Here is a 23911-nt window from a genome sequence, read left to right as displayed (position 1 = left end):
TTTGATGACATGTCATCTTTTTTCCTTGTATCCTATGCAATGCTCTTAAATATATAAATCTCGGATATGAGCTGCTGGTTACAGAAATGTAAATTTTATAGGTTTTTCCTTCAGTTTTTGACATTTCTAGGTTTAAGATCATTTTTTCATTTTTGGGGTAATTTTTTGGTAAATTTTTGGACTTTTAAGGGTATTTCTTGTCATTTTTGGCCATTTTAGGGAATTTTTCTTCATATGTTTTCTGAAATGTGAATAAGATAGAAGCGAAGTGTTCTTTCTTTTCTCCTTTAGGTCATTCTTCTGGATTTTTTCGGTCATTTTTTAAATATTTTCAGGCCATCAAAATCCGGGCCCTGCTCATAGCATTTCATTCATATCAATCCAACATCTCCTTACCCAAATGCACTGGGCACTGCGAACTATAACATACATAGAATACTTGTGTTTAGGAAAGCTGAAGGTGGGGGGAGCCTTGACAGAAAATTCTGTTCAGACGCCGTTACGGCCCTCACGCTCACTTATTTAAAAAAAAAATAACAGCGAGATTACCTTCCACCCTGATCCGTGAACAGAACAAACACCACGTTCCAGAAGTAAAGCTATGTGTGTGTTTGAACTATGCTGCATTATATACTCCTGAAAGGAAACGTGACCGTTAAATGACGCAGTAGGGAAATTTAATGTGACCTCTTTCGCCATTAATATTATCCTGTTGGTTAACTTGGAAACAGTTTTGGCGGCAGTTTGTTGGTCTGCAGGGTGCGAAGTGTGAAAAGGAAGAAGTTATTCGTACATATTGTAATTTGTTTCGGAGCAGTTTACACTTTGAAAGGTAATGTTATCCTAGTACTTCATTAAGCAAGACGACACGAGTTTGCATGGGAAAATAAAAGGTAGGATCACGTCCTGACGGTTTTATGCATGGGGGAAGTGACCTCAGTACCCAATGACAGCACAGACGTACCTACCAAAGGGGCACGAAAGTGTAAAAAGAAATAAATGTGTAGACACAAATAACATAATAATATATTTTGCATATTTGAGAAGAGATACTATATCACTACACCGACATTCATACGAACCATAGCTGTGTACTACTTCACTCAATTCAGTCTCTGCTCAGAATCACTGTGCTTTCGGACTTTGTCCATCATTTGGTATTTTAGAAACTGGAAAACATAATGTTTTGGAAACTGGATTTGTTTCTGCCCTCAGGTGATTGATTGTTTCTGTCCTCAGATGATTGAGGTTAGCGCTTACTAAGGAACCCAACAGAGTAGGTGGCACCCCATAATCACATGAGAACGGAAACAGATCCAGTTTTCGAAATGTTGTGTTTTCTGGTTTTTAGAATACCAGATGATGGACAAAGTCTGAAAGCCTAGTAATCCTGAGTATTATATACCATCGTCAGAATCCTTTACAGTCCATTCAGTGTCTGTTATTGGCAACAGAATAAATGAATCTTTTTGGCCTATTGTATTGTTACAATTTTGTGAAAGCATTAAATTTTTGCCAAGTAAGAGTTTAATTACTGTTTCTAAGAGGGTAATGTGAAATGTGTTACATATTTTGCTTGGACTTGAGACTGTTCTGTTTTCCACTTGTAGGTGGTTATTACAAGTAACTGTATTGTTTATAGGACCTCTTTCTCTGTTTACTAATTTATGCAACACTTTGGGGGTGTTATTTGAACTAGTTATAATATGCTGAATGTATTTGTTTTTGCAATTTTTGTTACACCATTATATTCCTCTTTTATATGTTTTATACTTATCTCTGTGTTCATGCATCTTCCTTTTCATATAAAAACACTCCATGGCGTTTAGTCCACAAGTGAACTATACCGAGCAAATGCAGCTTATCAGTGAAGTTAGTTTAAACTTTTGCAGATAGAGGGGTGTCGCGTGGTCAGTGCAACAGATTCCCGTGGACATTAGTCTCAGTTTTCTAGACCGGAGCCGATACTTTTCCATTCAAGTAGCTCTTCAGTTATCCTCATGAGGCTGAGTGGACCCTGTTCCAGACACACTACTTCTGAGAAAATTTGGTAGCCCTGGGAATCGAATCCAGGGCCTTTGGATTCTGTAGCCAGGAACTCTGAGCACTAGACCAAAGATCATATAAGATTTTTAGTTTTAGTCTCGCTGTAATAACTTTGTTATTTATCCAAGGAACATTCTGAGAACTTACAATAGTTCTTCTAACTTTTGGCCAAGCTAAATTAAAATAATAGTTAAAGATGCTGTAAGACAAATACCATTTTTCTTCATATCATTTTCGTGGAATACATCAGTATAGGTTTTATTTTGTATTAAGGAGCATAGGCTTATATTGGCCTCTGATACATTCCTGATCTCTTTTTAATGTTTAATTTGTTGTGGTACAGTTATATTAATGGTGATACATTGTGCGTAGTGGTCTGACAGTAGGCTGTTTATTACAGCAATGGAGTAGCATTGTGCAGGCATATTAGTAATGATTTGGCCTATAAATGTTGCTGTAATTTCAGTTTGATTTGGGAGTGGGGCAGGGGGGGTGAGACTGAGTTCACTTGGTGCTGTGGCCACTACTGGCATATGTAATTTCAGTTACTTGTGTTGGTGTATTTGTTCTCATAGTCAGATTATAAATGTTTGAAACTGTTTAAATCTCCACCAGGTGTTGACATAACAGTCTTTCTGTACTAATTACTCCAGAACATATATTAAGTGTACAAATAATTCATGTAGTATAATGCAGTAATTATTATTTGTTTCCTTGCACCTGTCAGTTCTGTACCAGTAACTTCTAGTACAGGAACATCATCTTAACTATCATTCTCAAGGTTGCGAGCTTTGCCATATTTAAAAAAAATAAATCTGTTAGTTACCTTTATATTACAAGTTTAGCCTATATTCATGAGGTATAACATGAATATATATTTATCTTCTTCTGTGTTCACTTTTGTCCTGACCTTACTGGCAACTAACAGAATTTTTGCATGTTCCTTTGTGGTGTTTATGTTTTCCTCCAGTAAGTTGAACATCATAACTACAGGTCCCATTCAGGTTCAGTTCACCCTGCGTTTATTGGACTTTGCCATTGGTAAACTCTAAAGCAAAGTTGAAAAGATGTGGTTATAACTCAGCTTGTTTCAGTTGTGTAAACAGTAATCTGTAGCATTCAGTGTCTCTTGTTTGGCTAAGGGCAGAATTGTGTTTGTTACCTACAATGGAAGTGATATTCTATAGAATGAAATATTAATATCAGTGCTTTGTTATCACTAAATCCTAACTTTGTTTAACATAATGTCAGTATGGAAAGCAAGCGCTCAGATGGGAGATCATTTTCACATGTGAATACCAGACTATTACTGCTTTCATGTTCTGGCCCTTGCCTTTACATTTTCTTTTAATAGTACATCTTGCCTTCCAGCTCCAACTGAATGAAAATGTTGCTACCACTTTGTTCTAATCACCTTTTTGGTACACAATTTTAATCTCTTCTTTATTAATTTGACTTTTTGATTGAATTGTCTCACTTGTTCTGACATTACAGTTTTCTTTGCAGGCAATAGAACATGCCTGGCGTTGGTGCTGGGTGTTCAAGAAGTGAGCAAGATTGTGAAGATGATGAATTGGAGATCCTGAAATCATTCATAGAATGTGCTGAGATTCCAAGCACCAAAGGAAATGTCGCCGTTGATGACAGTAATATATTTGACCCTGTTGAACATCAATTGCTGTCTGATCACAGTCCACTCACAGAAGTGCATACTAATGATCGATCACTGGTAAAGAATGACAGTGTCATTCATAGTGGTGATACAGACTCTTCAGATGATGAGTGTTCTGATTATGGCAGAATTCTAAAGAAGATGCTTGTTGACAAACAGAAGCCATTTAGAGAGGTTGAGGTACCAACCAGCAGTGCTTCATCCTGGAAGAAGGGACGTACCTCCACTGTCTCATCTGCACTTCACACAGAAAAATTACTGCAGTCGTCACTAGATGTGTGCAGTGATTCCATGTTTGGTATTCGGATGATGTAAGTATCATGGTTACATGTTTTGGCTCATGCTGGTAAAGGTAAGATAAGGTAAATCTCTCCCTATAACAGACCATGGAGGCCCATAGGGTTGTGAGACGTTGAAGCTCCCACATTTTCTAGACAATTGGCTTGCAGATTGCGGTGAGGTCAGCCTTGTGAACCAACCGCCCTTTACCCGCAGGAAGATTCCTGGTACTAATTTCTGTTAGAGGCTGTCAAACCCAGGGCCATAGTGTGGCTGGGAGGATTAGGTCAATTGAAAAATTCAGTGACTACATCAGGAATCAAACCTGCAACCTTCCATCTTGTAGCATAGTGCCTCAACCAACTATGCTACCGCATGTCCTCCGTGCTGATATAGTTTGATGCAAATCAGACTTGTGGTATAATTGTTACCACAAAGTTTTGTTTTATTTCAGATGTACTTGTACAAAAGCAGTTCTTCAGGCAGTACAGTGCTGTACTATCAGCCAGTCACACAGAAATGAGTTTATGTAGTGGATATAAATGGCATTCCTAGGCATGTTGCATCATCGGCAGTCCTACTTTTGTTGCTGCCTGCTCTTTTCCCGTATTTATGTCTTGGGGCCATTGGCCTGCATTATTTGGACTCATTTGTGTTCCTATTATTCGGACAATGAATTCAGTATTTTATACTAAATTTAAAAGAATTGCATGGAAATATTTTGTATGCCAGTATTGAATTTGATCTAGAAATGAAGCTAAATTGAACCTGTGGCTGTGTTAACTAATTTAAGGTCAGTGACAGTCATGGTGTAACAATGGCTAATGAATCATTTTGTAATGTGTTAAACATTTAAATGGTGATAAACAGCCGCAGCCATTAACAGGTGGATTGCATGACAAGAAGACTTGTCTTATGTGAAAAAGCTTATAAGTTAATGTATGAAATGTTTTGCCCATTGTTTAATTTGATTATGAAATGTGTCTTGTTGGATTGAACAATTTATGAGTATGTGAAAGTCTGTTAGAAAAAAGTAATCAAAACTAAATTAGTTCAAATAAGCGAAGTGTAAACTAATCAATGAAGATGTTTTGAATTTTAGTTCTTTTAGTGATAAAGGTGGGTTGTCTGTGTGCGTATATCAACAGGGGAGGAAACTATGTATACAGTGTTCAGATTGTGTGCACAAACAATGAATGTAGTATTCCCAGATAGAAAAGAAACTGTTATTTTATGGTTAGTTTTATTGTCTGCCAGAAGTTGAGTATGCCCATTTCAAGTCACCAGTTAACCCTTTGTGGTCCCGTTTATATAATACTGGGCTCTCTGCTGGTCCATTTAGATGTCAGTGGGCTATGTAGTTTCAGCTGCTTTTATGAACTGGTTTGTTTTTGTTTATAACTTGGTTAAAATGGAAGAAACCTTGCTAAGTGTAATGAAAATATGGTCTGAAAGGATTACAGTTCCTACTGTTTGAATGTTGGCTGTGTGAAATATTTGTCATGGACTGTACCACTGTCACAGATGAGATGTATAGTGAGTGGTGCCTTGCTGCGTGCTGTTGTTCGGTGCAGAATAAAACCGAGACCAAGTCATTCAATAATATTCTCATATTATGTGCAGATATGTGAGGTATAAGCACTGGGTTTCGTAATCTCTGAGCAAAATTTTCTTTTGAGTTGTTGGCGTTTGTAAGTTCACAACTGCTGTCAGCACTGTAAAATGAAACACAATGCAGAGTGTATATGATGAAAACACCACATATAAAGAATGCATGGTAAGCAGATGATAAAATTTGCATGTGTCAGTGTTTGATTACTCTATGTGTCAAAGATAATTAAAAAACTAAAATGTCATACTACAATGATGGGATATTTATGTTACAACTTCAGTTGATATAAAATATTTCTCTTAGCTACATACCCAGTAATATATTATATTTAAGCATCTTGTTGCACTATACACTTCTATATGTAATAATACAAATGCCATCATGAATGCAACAATTTATTTGGTTGTAGTTATTTGGCTTTTCTTCCTCTACACTGCATGTTTCGGTCACAACCGGCCATCATCAGGTGTATTGTTCACTATGTAGCTGTCACACTGCACACAATCTAAAATCTAAAACACCAGCCACATGAAAATCCCACTAAAATTTTTAAAATAGCTTCCTTGTAAATATGTCTTTGTAGAACTGTGAAGTCAAGCCACTGTTCAGGGAAAATGTCACGATGTTTTACCATGTTCTATATAACACCATGAAATTCCGTCAGCTCTTCAGTTGTGACATGTTCCCACCTGACCCAATGAGTTTTTTCAAAGGGATAGCTTAATTTATTTTTCACTTTTTCCCATGTGGTGGGGTGAGACTTAGTCCACTTGGTACGTCAACCACTTATTGCTCCATTGTACTAGCCCTGGATGGTAGCTGAGTATGGAGTAGTCGGTGGAGTGAGAATTGACAGGAAAACTGAAGTACTCAGAGTAGCTCTGTCCCAGTGCCACTTTATTCATCACAGAGCTCACAGCCTGAGTGGGGATTGAATCTGGACCAGTGCAGTGGGAAGCTTAGCAGCTAACAGTCTGACCTATGGCATGGCCTTTTTTTTCACTTACACTTATGTTGGTTTCAGCAGCTATTTCTTCAATCAAAGTTGCAACAAAAAATATAGAAAAATGTCATATGGAGAAACAGGCATTTGTCTCTTTGGTGGTGGTTTAAAACCAGGTGAGGCACAAAATGGTTTCTTACAGAAATCATATCCAGTTTCATCCCAGAGAGCCCAGTCTTCATTATTTTCTTTGTCATCACCACAACCCACATTTGCACTTGCCTGACCATCAGAATTTCCACCACTATCACCCAAATGAGGCCCACTTTTTTCTGCACCATGGTCAATATGCTGAAATACGTCAGTATCAGAATCGTGACAAATTTCACATCATGCAGTTGTTCACGGATCTGTTTGCTGCCCAACGTGCCCACTTGTAGACACCATTGGGATATAACTACTGAGAAGAAAAATATGCAGACCCTTTGCAAAATCTGTTATACTTGTAAAGTTCACCCAAATATTGCAAGGAATGGTAGGTTAACAGCAGTGCACAGATGAAGGGAATTGATCACAGTGACAACTACATGGCATCAGGTCCCAGAAATGCATTGGTAAGAAGACTGAGAATATTTGATGCTGAAGAGAATATTCTGACCTAGGAGAGGAGGGTTGAGGAATTTCTGTAATTAGAATAATAATTTCTGCTGTTTATCAGATGATTATATTGAGGATGAAATGAGGGGCATGGGAGAGATGAGAAGTGCATACAGACTTTTAGTTGGAAAACCTGCAGATAGGAGGCTAGTAAGGAAACTTAGGCATAAGTAGGAAGATGATATGAAAATGGATCTTAAATAAATAGGATAAGCAAATGTAGACTGGGTTGATGTGACTCAGGAAAGGAACCTGTGAACGTTGTGATGAACCTTTAACATTCAACAAAATGTGGGAATTTTTGACCAGCTGAGTTAGTTTTTCAGAGAGGACCTCTGCTGTTTGAGTTTGCTACTTTGTTTCATGAATGTTGCTTTTACCAGCATTATATTCTGTAGTACTTTGTGCTGGGCTAGCAGTTGAATTACTAAATTAAAGTTATTTCCCAGCTCGTATTGAGTGCTGGCTGGCGACCGTGTCCCCGGGGATAAGGTGGCCCGGGCGTGAAGCAGGCCTCTCACCTCCATCATGTTCCGAGGTTAAGAACATATGAATGTGTACGTTCTCTCATACATTCTCATGGCACAGTTCTTAATTAAGCTGAGGGATAACTTTACCTCTACTTACACACCAGATTATCCTGTCTAAATCACAGAGGCAACTCTGCCTTTATGTTATGTGCTGATTGTCATTTCTAATTTAAAGCTTGAGTGTGAATTCCATTTTTCACAGAAACCCTTGTGTGTCTTCTTCATTGCTGAAGGAGAAGATGCAGAGCCGTGAGGCAGTCCCATTAGCAAGGTTGAAGAGCCATGTAACCAGAGGCAAGATGTCAACTGACTGGGTTGTTGCTGGAGTTGTAATACAGAAATCCTGCATGAAGACGTCTCAGAAGGTATAAAGTTAGAGTGAGTTCATGATGATACAGTGTGAAATAAGTGACCCTCTGGCTGCCCAGAGGGTATGTACAGGAATGATGTTGACATCAATTGTAAGCTCTTGAAATTGTTAGGTATTAGATTTGGCAGAAGCAATGAAGTACTGTATAAATGTTAAGGTGTTCTGTATGGCTGCTCAGAATATGCAAACCCAAACATGTGATGATATAAAGCCATGATATAAAAGAAGGAAGTTGAACAGTTTAACTTTTGAAGCATATGCCACAGTACTTTGTTTCAGCATGTTGACATTTTTGGATACATTGTCAAAATTTTCTTTTTGAGTACAGATATTGCTTTTCATGAGTTTCATTTGTATTTATGTGTTGGTATGACTGTCAATCCAGTCTTGCACTTTTTAGCCTACTTTTCTTGTTTTAAATAATAACAGTAAGCCTAGGATATCACTTGTCTATCTGTGTGTCTCTATATGTATCTCCCCACTAACAACTTTTGAATTCTTTCTTCAACTTTTGAATTCCTGAACCAGTCATGAAATCTGGTACGTATATAATGACACCTGAGCCCATCTCTAGGTCATAATCATAAATCCCTCACATCAGTAATATCAACAGTACAACCTCTCAAATTTATGAGCGAAAACGTTAGTATTACTTGAACGTCTGTAGCAGTCTTCATGAAACTCAGTATGCATATCATGCTACATGAAGCCATCTCAACAGTATCCTTCATAAATCCCTTTGATCAGTAATACCAGCACTACAGCCTCTCAGATTGGTTCGGTAATAACCATAATGTTACTTATATTACTGAACCAATTTTCATGGAATGTAGTAAGTATATCATGCTGCCTGAACACATTTCAACAGTGCACATCATAAATTCCTCTGATCAGTAACACCAACATTACAGCCTTTCATATTCCTGAGGCAAAACCTTAATATTGCTTGAATGCCTGTACCAGGCTTCATGAACCTCTGTATGTGCATCATGCCACCTGAGCCCATGTTAGCAGTGTACTTCGTACATCCTTTCCATCAGTAATACCAATATTCGAGCCATTCAAATTGCTGATGCAAAACCTTAATATTGCTTGATTCTTCATATTTATGGTTTATCTGCATTTTTTTTGGACAGTAGTTGTTTGTGATCTACGAAGTTATAATCTCTTTCAGTTTTAAGAGTGTGCGAACACTGGTACAGAAAATGTGTGTCTATGTTGTTAGGTAGTCGCTGTTTTTATCATGTTGACATTTTAGGGAAATTGGTAGAATGCATTTGCTTTTTAATTGTATTTGGAACTTGATATTTTACATTATTTTGCCTCTCATGTTCTGCATCCCTTGATTTTGGTTTCATTGTAGCATATTCTTATTATACAGGCAAGTTCTTAACTTTGTTGACTGGTTCATGGCGCTGTGCTTCACAGCGACCAGCGCACTGCCGGCTCAGAAGCGAGATATGAATTTTGCTGATGAATCAATAGGCCAGTTGGCCAGTAACATTTGGAATGAAGTAATTACAATTCACAGATCACAGTTGGTGTTGAAAATGCTGTCCCTCTACATGTAGACATTCCTCGCACTGGAAGAAGAGGTTCTGATTTACCCTCTGAAGCTCTTCTGCAGGATTGTTTGCAATTTCCATAGGAATATTTTCTTTCAGTTCTTCCAAAATTACAGTCTGAAGAAAACAGATGTAAGAATTTTCCTTATTCTGATCAACACCATTGCTTAAATGTTAATTATAATAGACTTCTCATTATGTGGCATGTATGAGGAATGTAATTTACATTTACGTTAATCTCCTGGTTGCATGCGAAAAACTTTTACACAAATCTAATTTGCGTGCAATTTCATTCTTTTCCCGTGTGGATGTATACATTCACTCCCCTATACGACTTCATGGCATAGTGCTTAATTCGTTGAGCACAGGGACAACTTTACCTTTTACCGATGTTTTACATATTTCCACTTTTTCTTCAGAGTGAGATCAAGACAATTTCTCTTCCATTCTTGCATGGGAGCCTTTTCAGGTGATGTAGCCGATTAATGGGTGAAAGATTTCGGATATACACAATTAGAAATTCTACTAGCCTCTACTGTAATCATGGATCACTGTGACTGTATTGGCACTTGCATGAGGGAAGATGATGGGCAGTGCCGCTAGTGATGATTGGTAAAAGTACTATATGACAGTGAACATATTTGCATTGCAACTTTGTTTTTGAAGTCTTTTAAATTTTTGTTGGTTTTGTGGGATTCATTATGCTTGGATACCAGATGACCAGAAGTTTACCATCTTATGAAGTAGTCAGTGTAAAATACATCTTGTGGTAATGGGTGTGTAAACATTATATGTTTGTAGTTCATTTAATGACACTGTCACTCACTCAGACTCTATAGCATTGAGTGAAAACATAAATTTGTTGTGGTGTATTGTACAAAGGTTTAAGGAGTGCATTTTTCAGGGCACACAGTACTATATCTGGAAACTGAGTGATCTTAAAGAGAACCTCAGGACATTCTCGCTGTTCTTGTTCAGAGCTGCTGCAAAAGAATTATGGAAGACAAATGAAGGAACAGTCATAGCTGTGCTGAATCCTGATATTTTGGAGAACAGGTATGTGCCACAGTAGTACTACATCATATTTAAAAGAACTTGGTCTCACTGTCAGCTGGGAGACCAGATATTGTTATTTCCATGCTTTATCTACATTTCCTTCTCTTTCCCTCCTACTCTGTCTCTCTTTCTGCTGTTGGTCCCACTTTGAAGTATAGGGCATTCATGAAACGCTTCCTATCACTTCAGTATCTTAACGCTAAGAAAGTCAGTAGGACTCCATGGATGAAGGATCAGCCCATCGCAAGGCTGCTACATACACAGACACAGAATAAAGGCAGACATACATCCATGCTTTGAGTGGGATTTGCAGCCACGATTCCAGTGTTCGAGCGAGCGAAGACAGTTCATGCTGTAGACTGTGCGGCCGCTGTGATCGGCTTTGCCCATGCACACTCTTCATAATTGTGCTTTCATTTGTACAGCACCGTTTAATATGTTGCCACTGATGTGTCTTAAATAAAACTATAAACAAACTGCCGTACGAAGAGTAATTTTGTGTGGAAAACAAACTTGAACCCCGTGCAGTTTAAATAGAGACTGGAAGTGCTATAGCTGATGTTCAATTGATTATTCTTTGCAAGAGTAACTGACACAAGATGGATGAGTCCCAACTCGATAATTGTCCTAATCAACAATGTATTTCATGTTTTCATGGCCATGTACTTCATTAGGGCTATTGAACTTCCCCACCATGAGAAGTTGGCAGCTGTATGGGGAGAAAATTCATTACTGGTGATTAGAAATGCTGTGTAGTTTGAAGTAGTGAGCAGTGTATGAGAAGGTAGAATTCCAGCTTCATATCTGGGAGGTTATGACCGCTTCCTTCCAAGTTCTTCTCAATTCATTGTTCACTGATAATTATAGAACTGAATGCAATATAGTCTGCACTACTGATATGTCGTTAAATAAATGTAAATAAATAAGTTAATAAATTGTGAGATTTGAGGTTTTCACAGAGGTGGCCATGAAGAGAATTGTCTGCTGCCTGTTGTGTGTCTTACTCTTTGGCCCTGAAGAAGGAGATATTATTCCTCTAGAATGTTAGTAAATTTCAACCAGACTGTACAGTGTCACATCCCAGAAGATAGTGCTCTTCATATATTTACTTCTTTTCACTAGTGTGATATCCAGACATTGCTGTAATGCTGAAAACATGGGGTGTTAAATAATTATATTACGAATTCTGTAGGGTGAGGAGCAGGCATCATCATTACTTCAAAGTCTTACTGATGGATTTCTAATTTATTTTATTTCTGAAGATGGTTTAATAAGATATATCACAAATGGGGCTATTTACGCAACAATAATATCTACAAATGCAAACAAAGATATGTTGATACTAATGTATCACAATTCGTTTATTGTGCAGAGGTGTTCTGCTATGTTTGAACCTTCATAGGGTCATCATCAAGCATACTTAACTAGAATCTGGTCTTAGTTCTTGAATATATTCTTGTAAGTACAATTTGTGTTTGTTTACATTAGTAGATATTGTTGTTGCATAGATGGCCCCCATCTGTGGTATCATGACACACAACAGGATGCATACCATAAAGATTGTTTAATAAGAGATAAGTTTGTAAAAAAAAAGTAGTATTTTTTTTTTTTTTTGATGTTACAGGCCGAACAGTGGCGATGAAGCAGTTCTGTCTGTCGATAATGCTCAGAGAATTTTAATCTTGGGCACTTCAAAGGACTTGGGAGTCTGTAAAGCCATGTGAGTTAATTATAAGTTTAACTCTTGGTACTTAACATGAAACATTGGCACATAGGGTGGTCCAAGTGACTTAAAATTTACTGCCATGCTAGTGCTACCAACCTNGGCTTTTATTTTTAAAAATAAATTATAAAAACCTTCTAAATTTAAGCCTTTAAGTTTTGTTTTTACAAATAAACTTCTGTGGTTGGCAGCACTGATGTAGTGGACTTTGTGGATGTAACCTTTTCAGTTCTTTGGATCATGTGCTTCTTCATTGGAACTATAGCCCTGTGTGGGTCTCAGCCTCCCCCATGGTCCTCCTCTGTAGGCTGTGAAGGTTTCATAACAGTAGGTTTTCTGGAATGGGATTGTCAGCCCCATGCCCAACCCCCAACCTGGACTACCAGGGAGTACACTTCATCTGGCCTCCACCCTCAAACCTGTCTGGCATGGGTGGCCCTAGCAGGTGGTTGTGCTTCCCCCAATTGAGGCCCTTTCTTTAGGACTCTCAGGACCTTAAGAGTCCAGTAGCATAAATACCATGTAAATGATATACCTATCAAGATAACCCGATGAGGTCATTAAATTTTTCAATTCGCCTAATCCTTCCAGCCACACTATGGCCCTGGGGTCAACTCCACCTCTAAAAGAAATGAGTACCAGGAATATTCTTGGGGGTAAAGAGTGACCAGCACATAAGGCTGACAACCTTACCACCATCTTTGAGCCGATTGTCTAGAAAATGTGGGACCCTCGACGTCTCACAACTGTATGGACCTCCACGGCCTGTTACAGGGATAGCTTTACTTCTTTTTAATGATAATATGCATACCTGTCAAGGTAGGTCAGTCCTAACATTGCCAAATTAAAAGTTTCTTTGCAAATTATGTTAATGTAAGTGTATAACAGTGTATTACCTTTATTCTGTCGCACTTTTAGCACATAGTGGTGCTTGTAAACACTTCATATGCATCAACCCTAGGTCAGGAGAGTGTACTAGCTCTTCCAGGAACTGTATAGGATAACATTGCAAGCAGATTGTGCCTAAGCATTTGATATTGTGATATATATAGCTTTACTTTTATCATAATTTTCCAGGAAGAAGAATGGTGATCGCTGCACAATGTTTGTGAATAAGAGCAAATGTGAATTCTGTGTGTACCACTTGAAGTTGGAGTACCATAAGTGTTCAAAGAGAACAGAGCTTAACTCTCCTGGAAGGAGCGGCTTGATTAATATTCGGAACAAGGTGTTAGGGAAAAATGAGGTGAGCTTGCCAATGAATATATGGTTTAAAAAATGAACACCGATAAATAAAACACATTTTTTTCTATGGTTCTATGATTGGAAGTCATAATGTTTTAATTATCACCAAGAGAAAATCATAATTCCAGAATATTGTTCTATATAGGAGATAGCCCATTTCCTGAGCTTGCCAAACAGTCAGATTTTCGCATGCCAAGTGGACAGAGGGAGCCACTGGAAGGGGCAGAAGCAAAATGGCGATGTTGGTTGAGAATGTGGAGGCTCGTGCTGTGATACAGTTCCTGCATTTGCAAGGGAAGTCTGCCAAGGAGACCCACGACCAGATGACCGCTGTGCATCAGGAAGGTGTACCATCATGACACAGCGGTCAGGTGGAAGAGGTGCTTTCGGTCTGTACAGACAAACCTCGAAGTGGAAGAACATCTCTCGCATAGGAACTGGGAGTTGTGGCACAGGTGGAAAGCTTTGATCCTATCAGATAGGCGCTTAACTATCGAAGCTATTGTTCATGAGGTCCGCATATGCATCAAGTGTTTGTTGAATGTAAAGATTAAGTAGTTGTGTGTGATCAGCGGTAGATTTGATGATAATGGCATGTGGTTCTGGATCCTGTTTTGAGACTGTCCATGTTCTGTACCAAGCTGTGAACTCAGTGAAGTTGACTGCATACTGACAGTCCTGTTGCGATGTGAACTTTAATGCTGTTGACAATCTTATGGAGTGGACTGATATGCAGCCTTGGCCTACTATAATGTCATGATCTCACCTACATTGTCATTGTACAGTGCTCCAACCTGGTGTATTGTTATGCCCAGTGATTGCGATTTTGACTTCATGTGTGTGACTGGTTTGAATTTTAATGTGTGCACCTGAAGTAGGCTGTGTATATCTTCAAAGACTAAATTGCTGGAGCACCTCTCATGGCTTGTGCTCTGAGAGATGACCACATGACTCATTTGGAGGACAGCAGAAAATTTGAGGAACCATGTCAGCTAATGTGCGTTGGCTCCGTGGCAGGCTGGTGACATCCTCGGTTACTGCATGAGCGGCTGAACTAATTATAACGTAGCATTGCATGAGGACAACTGTACCTTATCATTTTACTATAATAAAGCATTGATTGTAGTTAGTTCAGTTATATATATATAATTGTATAGATGACCTCTCATATATATACTATATGTTATCTTGTTTATGAGAGCTGGGATAGTACAGTCAGAATAGAGACTGGCTACAGGCTGGATGACCAAGGGGTTTGAGTTTGAGTACCAGTGGGGGCAGAATTTTCACTTCTTTGTGTCATCGAGACTGGCTCTGGGGACCACCCACCTCCAACTGGTGCCAAGGTAAAGGAAAAGTTGGTCTGTACAGCCACTTCCCCAAACGCCTTCATGGCATAGTGCTTAATTAGTTAAGCACAGGGACAACTTCACCTTTCATCTTGTTTATCCTGGAATCGGCAGGGAAATAAAGCACTGAACCTGTGCTGGCCTGCTATATAAACTTGTAGCAAGTCACACCGCAATCAGAACACCAATGATATTGCTTAATTCTTGATCCAAATCAGATTTTGAGATTCTCACAGTACATGTTTACCAGTGTTTTGGCAGAATGTGCCACATCTGTAATCAGGTATTCTTCCCTAGAGATGGAGAAGGTAGCAGATTCTACCGAAACATTGGTAATTATCTACCAGACTACACAGTGTCACATCTCAGATTGCAGAAATCCACATTTTTTATGTTGGTTAAAGTGACAGGATGCTCATTGTCCTACATGAGTCCTATCTGAGGGTGCTGATGATCACTGTGTTAAGCAGCTGACTACAACTGATGTATTTTTTCTTTTTTATAAGGTGTTTTATGCAGGGAGGAGTTTCACTGCAATACCAGCCAAACGTAATGTTAAACAACATCAAAAGGATGAACAGCGACTCAAATCCTTATCATCGAAGAGACCTAGTGTTGTCAGCGCACCTCTGACACATTTTGGCATAACAGTGTTGTCTCATGGTCAGAAACCCCTGACACATCAGCAGTCCGACGCTGAGAGGTTACTGAAGTTACAGAAAGGAAGTGAAGTGTCCTGTTCAGGACAGGGCAGTTCCACAGATGACATGCAACATATTTCTGAAACGAAGTCTTTGCCATTTGTTATGAAAGCGGCAGAAACTGCAGAGAAAACAAAGTCCATGTTTTCCACAGCAAAACAGTCCAAGGAATTGTAAGTTTCTGATAAGGATACAGTATTTATGAAGTAATATTTGTACATTTGTTGTTTCTTAGCTTATCAATTGACATTGTTGTTGAGGATTCCCCTTCTAATATTGAAGCTCTTCTGCCAGTTTCTGGCTTGTATTAATTTTGTTTTAACAACTTGAGTATTTCAGTCAGTAAAGTGACTAACATAGGCTGGACAACTGGACAGTCAGGATTCAATGGGTTTTGTGAAGGATTTTGCAGATTATTATAGGTTATTTAGTAATGCTGTACCATTGGCTGAGAAATAACCTTAGCCAGTAATGCAGCATTACTAAATAACCTATAAATAAGCATTAAGGCTGTTTCCTTCTAGGATGTGGTGCTGTGTAGTTTTAGTTGACAGGCACCCATCTAACAAACTAAACAGTAAATGATATAATGATACAAATTCCGTCCCAAGTGCAAACAGTATATTATGTGTCCTTGATCTTGTTCACCCACACTACATGTTTCGGACTCAGACGGCCATCATCAGGGTTACTCGCCCACAGGGTAAGTACAAATACAATATAAACACATAAGAAAACATTACGTACACAAGATAATAATACGAATATATTTATATATTACAGATAACACCTATACAGTGTGGGAACAAGAACTAGCTGCTGCAGCACTTTAGACATAGGGCGAGTAACCCTAACAATTTTAAATTTGGAATTTGGAAAAAAATTTTAAAGGATCTTAAAATTAGAACTAAAGATTTTATAGTGCTACTACAGGTACGTCAGAATTAACGTGTGTAAAGTGGTCTACATCCAGACAGATATCAACGAAGTAGATGTTGATAATAACAAGGAAAGTGTTTTAAATGTTAAATTTTAGGCTGAGTGCAGTGTGACAGCGACGTGAGTGTTATACACCTGATGATGGCCGTCTGAGGCCGAAACATGTAGTGTGGGTGAACAAGATCAAGGACACATAATATATTGTTTGCACTTGGGACGGAATTTGTATCATTATATCATTTATCGTATAGAGTGCAACAGGATGCTTAAATATAATATTGTAAACTAAACAGTATCATGTCCCAGAAGACCACAATCTTAATATTTCTGGGTTCTCAGAGGACTTAAGAAAACCACAATGATGGCTACTACTCAGGCCTGAAGTCAGTCAGAAATGTTGTCTGTTAGTAATCTGTGTAGTGGATTTATTTAAGTTCAGTTTTTTTAATCCCTGGTTTGTGTGAGAAGTTGTATTTGAAATGAATGTTATGTGAATATACCAGACTCTTGATAAATTGCACTTGGGGATAAAAATTTGGGCCATGTTTCTCATACATGTTGATAAATTCTGCTTAGTATATCATTTATTTAAAGTTCAACTCATTTTAGTATCATTCCGGGAGATGGAACAAGTTTGAAGCCTGTGAAGTTACATGCTGGTTCTGGCAGTCACATTGACTTGAATATACCTGCAAATAAAGCACAGAGGCAACAAGCCATGGTAAGGGATGCATGACTGTTTCTCATTTTAATTTCTAACTGTTAAACTTCCCAGTCATATCTGTCTGTCCCATATTTTGAAGAATACTGGAATCTGAGTAGAGGGTTTACTTCCACTGTAGCATATGCATTTTATGAACTGGAAACATCTTGCACTTCCCGTTTATTATGAGCAAAATTAGAAATATGGTGACTTGAAATAATGCCAGTTTATTATAATGGACAATACTTAATTTGAAATGAACAGTACTAAATAAAACATACACACAGTATAAAGAAAAAACTAAGTCACCAATTTTATGGAACAGAGTATCCCTTGAAATACTGCCAGACACAGCTCATCCAGAAATTCCCAGGATTTAAAGGACACAAAGTTTTGGTACCATGTCCATCACTGGCCCATATCCTGACCTCCTGAACCTGCTCCACACCCTTACATCCTGTTTCATAAGATTCATTTTCATATTATCCTGCAATCTGTGCCAAGGTTTTCAAAGTGGTCTTTTCCTTCAAATCCTTCAACATATTGTTTAAATATTTTTAATTTCGCCATCCATTCTGCATGTCTTTTCAATCTCATTCTTGATTTGATCATTCAAGTACAGTGGAACTTTGATTTTTCAATACATGGTTTTATGGTTCCTTTGGGGGGGGGGAAGACGTGAATTTACGCACTTCTTGGATAGTCATGGTCAAATGCCCATAACAGTAATGTTAATTTGGAAGATTCGAGACTCTCACAGGAGTGCTTATGAAGAGGGTTCTATCTCTTGGGACATAATGCTGTGTAGTCCATTGAAAGTCAACCGACATTTTAGAGGGTAATGCTGCCTGCATCTTCAGGGGTGAATAAGCCAAGAAACAGAGCTTGACATTCAGTGGACTGCAGAGTGTTGCATTCTGTGAGATAGCTGTATCCCCCTACTTTGTAAGGTTGCAGTGTTCTAAGCTTTTAGACCCTATTTATTTCAGATTTATCATGACTGAAATTGTATCTTTTTACTGTTAACTGTCAGATTAATGCTAAGAAATGGATTCAACTTCATGGATGCTTAAAGAAGTCAGATCCAAATAGTGTAAGAAATGACAGAGGTTCTGGAAAAAAGAGGAAACTTGAAGAGACCTCTGGAGAAGGAATAGTGTCAGCCCCATCTTCAGTACTTCAAGGTACTTGCCCATTGTTATGTCTATACCAGTGACATCCAGATTGACTCATTGGCACTCAGAGGTACATGAAATATTTCAAGAGGACAATGTTACTGATGGATATTTTGTGTGCCAATGTGAAGTAAATTTCCAAGAAGAATATGTTTAGTCTTCCTCTTCCTCTTCCTCCTCCTCCTCCTCTTCCTCCTCTTCCTCCTCCTTGACTGGAGTTTAGTGTATGACTTCGGCTTTATGCTGTGTAGAATGTTGATGGTCTTCCGCCTCAGCAGACATTGCAGTCACCATGTTCATCTGTTCATCAACTTCCTAGCTGCCAAAAGATTTTTCATTAACTTCATGGTTGCTTCTTATTGTATAGCACCCCACTCCTGTGTTTTGTACAGTTGTGACTTCAACTCCGATTCACTGCCCACTGTGAGATATATATAAGGGCTTCCATGAACCCCACCAGAGTCCCAGAGTTGACAAATGCAGTGTTTGCCAAGATGGAAAACATTCCACACCATGTATTCTTGAAGCCCACAGTCACATGTATTTAGTATTTCACTCGCATTGTTCAGAAGTATAATTAAACTATCAACGTTCCTCTCATAAGGTAAATTATTTGTGTAACAGTTCACTGCATTGGCATAGGTTAGGTGAGGCACATCTGTAGATGGAGAGAAGGGAGAAATTCACAAAAAGTGTATAATTTTAGATGAGTTTTTATTTTTGTATATATACCAAGGAGGAGCTGAGCGGTGTGCTAAAAATAAGGAAGAAGTCTCTTCGTAGGGAAGTACGTTTTCATTACAGGAGTTGTCATTTGTATACAGTTGTAAATCATCTGAGACCAAGATTTAGATGGGATTGTAATATTAAAATGATTTGTTTAAAAATATGTTGTGATAATTTTAGACAACTTAGAATAGGGTTCAGAGACAGGCTTATATGATATTGATGCTCTTTGTGGCAGGTTCAGACAAATCAGGACTGGTGCATAACACAAGAGAGTCAGCTCCTAAATTATTGCAGGACATTTTCAACTCTTCCAAGTTCCAGGAACTGATGAAAGCTACCTCAAAACACACCGAACTTCTTGAGGCTAATGAGATGCTGGCCCAGGACCAGTACTTCGAAAAACTAGAGAAGAAAGAACAGTTGGAACTAAAGATGATGGAAACATACAAAGTTCCTTGCAAGGCAGTACAGTGTAAAAAGGTAAGACTGTAACATGAGGAATTTCTGTTTTACTGGCTGCTATCTCATGAACCTCTCAACGCTTCAGCTTTGATAGTTCTTGAAGAATTTTATATAATAGCATTTTATTAATCTTGTCAGTATATTGCACTCCTTTCTAAAGAGTTCTGACGATGGCATATAACACTCAGAATTACCGGGTTTTTGGTCGTTTTCCATCATCTGGTATTTTAGAAAATAGAACACACAATGTTTCGGACACTGGAACTGTTTCCGTCCTCAGGTTTGTTCAGGAAGACACCTACTCAGTTGGATCCCTTAGAAGAACCAAACCTAAATCACTAGACTTTTTTTAAGGGGAACCAATAGAACTCACTATAGGCCTCAGAGCAATGTCCTGTTTGTGGATATTGGGAAGACCATGTAGATGCCGAGGTTTGCTGTGGTACGGAGTTGATTTTTGTTTTAGATCGATAGGGAGAGTAGTTTTGTGCTTGAAAAAGGAGTTTTTGTATTTTCCTCTCAGCTTTAGCTGCAGGATATTTTGCCAAGGGTTCATAAACCTCGGACTCCAGTTGAGTGTTCAACTTTTCCGTGTATTTGGACTCATCAAACACCACTATGCAGTTGCCCTTGTCCGCCTGAAGAATCCTAATATCCTTGTTGAGCCTCAAAGATTTTATGGCTTTTAACTCCTTTGTGGTCATATTAGGTCTGTAAGGCTTAGACTTCTCCAACATGGACCTGATTTTCCACCTGAATTCCATGCCCAGGGTCTGTGGAAGCTTGGAAACAACATATTCCACTGCAAATGCCATATCCAGGTTGAAGTGTGGATGAGTTATGAAAAATTCAAACCTTTCTTGAGGACTGCTTTGTCCAAGTCTGTGAGAATGTGTTTGGAAAGACGGAGAACAAATTTGTTGGAGGCCAATGCTGTTGATTATTGTGAACAGAAAATTTATGAATATGAGCCTGCTCTTGCTTGTTAAAGATTTACCTAAATGAGCTTTTGGCAGCTGTGAAGATACGCTGTTGGTCAGAATTAATCAGAGATGATTTGAAAAAATTCTCAAGTTTTTGGATTTTCTGGAGTTTTGAAGCCTTGTTGCGCCAGTGGAAGTAAATTCTGTCCCTGAGAAGTGCCTGGCTGTCACGTTGGACAATTTTGGAAGTTTGTTGACTATTGAAGGGAGTCGTTATGGAGAAGCCTTTGCGGATGATGTCCTGAGATTTGCATCTCATGAGGAAAGTTATATGATTGAGGGGTTTGGCTAACAGTGATTGAGGTTAGCTGTGTCTAAGGGTTTCAACTGAGTAGGTGTCTCCCCCCCCCTTCACTTGAGGACAGAAACAAATCCAGTTTCTGAAACGTTGTGTTTCCTGTTTTCTAGAATACCGGATGATGGAAAAAGTAAAAAAACCCAGTAATTTTGAGTGCACATCTTAGTTTGTTTTTCTTTACTTTATTTATATACTTGTTTAAGAAATTAATTTCGTTTGCAGAATGTATGCCTGAAATGACGAATAGTTTTAAGGTACAGGTATCTAATATACATGAAGTAGCAGTCAACAGACCTGCTTAATGCTTTTGCATGCAGTAGTGTAGTTGGTTGAGGCACTATGCTACAAGCTTGAAGGTTGTGGGTTCGAGTCCTGATGAGGTGGATTTTTTTTTCTTGTTTACCTAATCCTTCCAGCTGCACTATGGTCAACTCAGCCTCTAACAGAAAGGAGTACCAGGAATATTATTGGGGGGTGAAGGTCAGCCAGCACATAAGGTTGACAGTCTCACTGCTATCTGTGAATCGATAGTCTAGAGAAAATGTGTGAGCCTCAACGTCTCAGAACCCTATGGGCCTCCAGTGCCTGTTACAGGGTTAGCTTTACCTTTTTACCTCCAAAACACTAGTACCAACCTACCAGTCTACATGATACCATAACGCAGAAAACTGTAAGAATCCTCAGAGCCATGAGAACTAAAATCTTCTGGAAATAGGAACTGTTTTATGTTAAACTGTCAGTAAGCCCTGAGTTACTTGCCATATTTCTGCAAGCTTATCCTTATAATTTTTGTTTCCAGTGCAAGTACACAGCCTTTGGTCCTTCAGAGTTGTGTAAGTCTGACTCACACGCTCTCAGGGTTGTGAATACATTCAAGAGATTCTTCAAATGTCAGCATTGCAGTAACAGAACCATTACACTTGATATATTCCCCCTTGAAGTGTGCAGAAATTGTGGCATGTCACGGTGGGAAAGAGCTCCAATGTTAAAGGTAAATAGCATGTTGATTAAGTTGTATTTCATATCATTAATACACTTTATGATTGTCTCACATCTTATGAATTTATTACTGTCTTCTTACCTGGCAGTAATTGGAACTTATTTGTATATCTCTCACTTTCCTTGTAAGTAGCTTTCCCCTAATGTGTCCCCCTAGTACCAAGTATTATCCATTAGCCACCAGGAGCCTCTTTCATATCTCAGACTTGGTTAATTATTATCAATAGTGGAGAACCAAGAGATTGCACTCTGAAAAGTGCAGTCACCAATTTTGGTGTTAGAAGAGAGGATACAATTAATTTTGCCAGCAAATATACATTTGAATTATTTTCTTTAATAATTAATATATATTCTTTTTTGCATGCTCTTGGTGTGTATATAAATAATGCTGTCACATATAAGGATTGTGACTATTAGCATGGGCTGCACTGAAAATACCATTCCTTTGTTGCTGTATCCATTGTTGTGTGCTCAGCCACCAGTGCGAGTGGGGCAGAAAACACCGCTTTCCAGCCAGTCCATTGGCACATGTTAAGAAGCTGTTGCCTAGCAACAGGCATTGTTTACAGACCTCTCCCCCTCCCAAGAAAGACAGAGCTGTGTGTTGGAACAATTATATGACTTTATAATACATGTTTTGTTTCTTCCAGGACACAAAACGAAACATTCTTGTGGAATCTCTATCTTTGAGAGGTGATGAAGAAATGTTCCTGGGTTCAGTTGCACAGCAAGCTAAACTTAATTTGATAGTTCCAGATTAAGTTAACAGAAAGTAGTACGTAATATATTGTAATATTTCTTGGAGGTCTGATGAGTTATATCTAATCCTCTGGTTTAAATTTTAGTCATTGCTGATACCTGAATTAACTCGTGAAAGCTGTATGCTGGAATCAAGAAGTTTTGCCTCTTTCCTTGTGTTCAGAATTTTATAATTCTGACATCTGGGCTAGGTTCATTTTATATCTCTGCTTCTTGTTTGAATGTTAAATGTTAATTTTTTATAATAACATTATGAAGTTTAATTGTTCCTCAAAAAGTAGATAGCAGCTCAGTTTACTGATGGTGGCACTCGGTGCGTAAGTATTGTATGATATTCATATGAACACAGTTGAATAGACCTGGACATCATTAATAGATGTTGACGTGAGACTTTTAATATGGTTCTACTTGTCAGTGTTGTTGGAATGGATGCAATTTTACCAGTCAATTTAAAGACTGTTTTGAGGGATTTTTATAATTATAGCTGTTCAGAATTATGCAGGCGTTTATATTTTATGTTTTTAATGTTATACCATACGTAAGAAATTTGAAACTTTTCAGTATTACAAAACACATCTTTATCATTGGCAACAGCTGGAATGAACCTTGTGACACTGAGAGGGGCATGGTGTAAGGAATCATCTATTTTGCATTGCAAATACAACAGCCGGTACCCATATCCCACTAAAACCTTGCATCTAGAATTGCTCTTCTCAGAAATACAATTTCAGTGCGGTGAATGTGACATTCCATTAAACTATTTTGAAAACTGAACCTCTCAGTGCCAGTTTCCATGTAATGCAGTATAATTTTTTTAGCATGTGAAAGTGTGAAAACAAGATTGGAAAGTGTACTGGAGTGTACACACTGTCCACATCTCGGCATGTCCTTGCTTAAAAGCCAAGGATGTGATGTTTGGTGTTAGCTGTACCTCATGACATGCTGTTTGACAGCCATATTTATTAGCACTAACCACCATTTGGTCCTGACACAGCTTTGCTGTAAGGGTTGTTGGCCCTGAAGGGTGGTGATAATGTCTTGCAGTTGGAGACTCAGACTCTAACAGATATGAGCACCAGGAATTAATTAAATAATTATCCTGGGGAGTAAAGCGCG

The 23911-nt window shown here is 38.4% G+C and overlaps 1 protein-coding gene across 1 annotated transcript; it reads left to right on the top strand.

Moving 5' to 3' along the window:
• The first annotated feature begins 714 nt into the window (after positions 1–714).
• On the top strand, positions 715–23911 carry LOC111871132 (protein MCM10 homolog). Its single transcript, XM_023863983.2, has 12 exons — positions 715–832; positions 3553–4029; positions 7942–8104; positions 10579–10730; positions 12355–12450; positions 13531–13699; positions 15554–15921; positions 17297–17408; positions 18424–18574; positions 19530–19774; positions 21837–22028; positions 22687–23911. The coding sequence occupies exons 2-12, from the start codon at positions 3563–3565 to the stop codon at positions 22795–22797; spliced, it is 2226 nt and encodes a 741-aa protein (XP_023719751.1). The 5' UTR covers positions 715–832; positions 3553–3562; the 3' UTR covers positions 22798–23911.

Source organism: Cryptotermes secundus, unplaced genomic scaffold (genome assembly GCF_002891405.2).
Source record: "Cryptotermes secundus unplaced genomic scaffold, Csec_1.0 scaffold250, whole genome shotgun sequence".
NCBI lineage: Eukaryota > Metazoa > Arthropoda > Insecta > Blattodea > Kalotermitidae > Cryptotermes > Cryptotermes secundus.
Note: the sequence above shows the minus strand (reverse complement) of the source record. Positions and strands in the feature narration are given on the sequence as shown.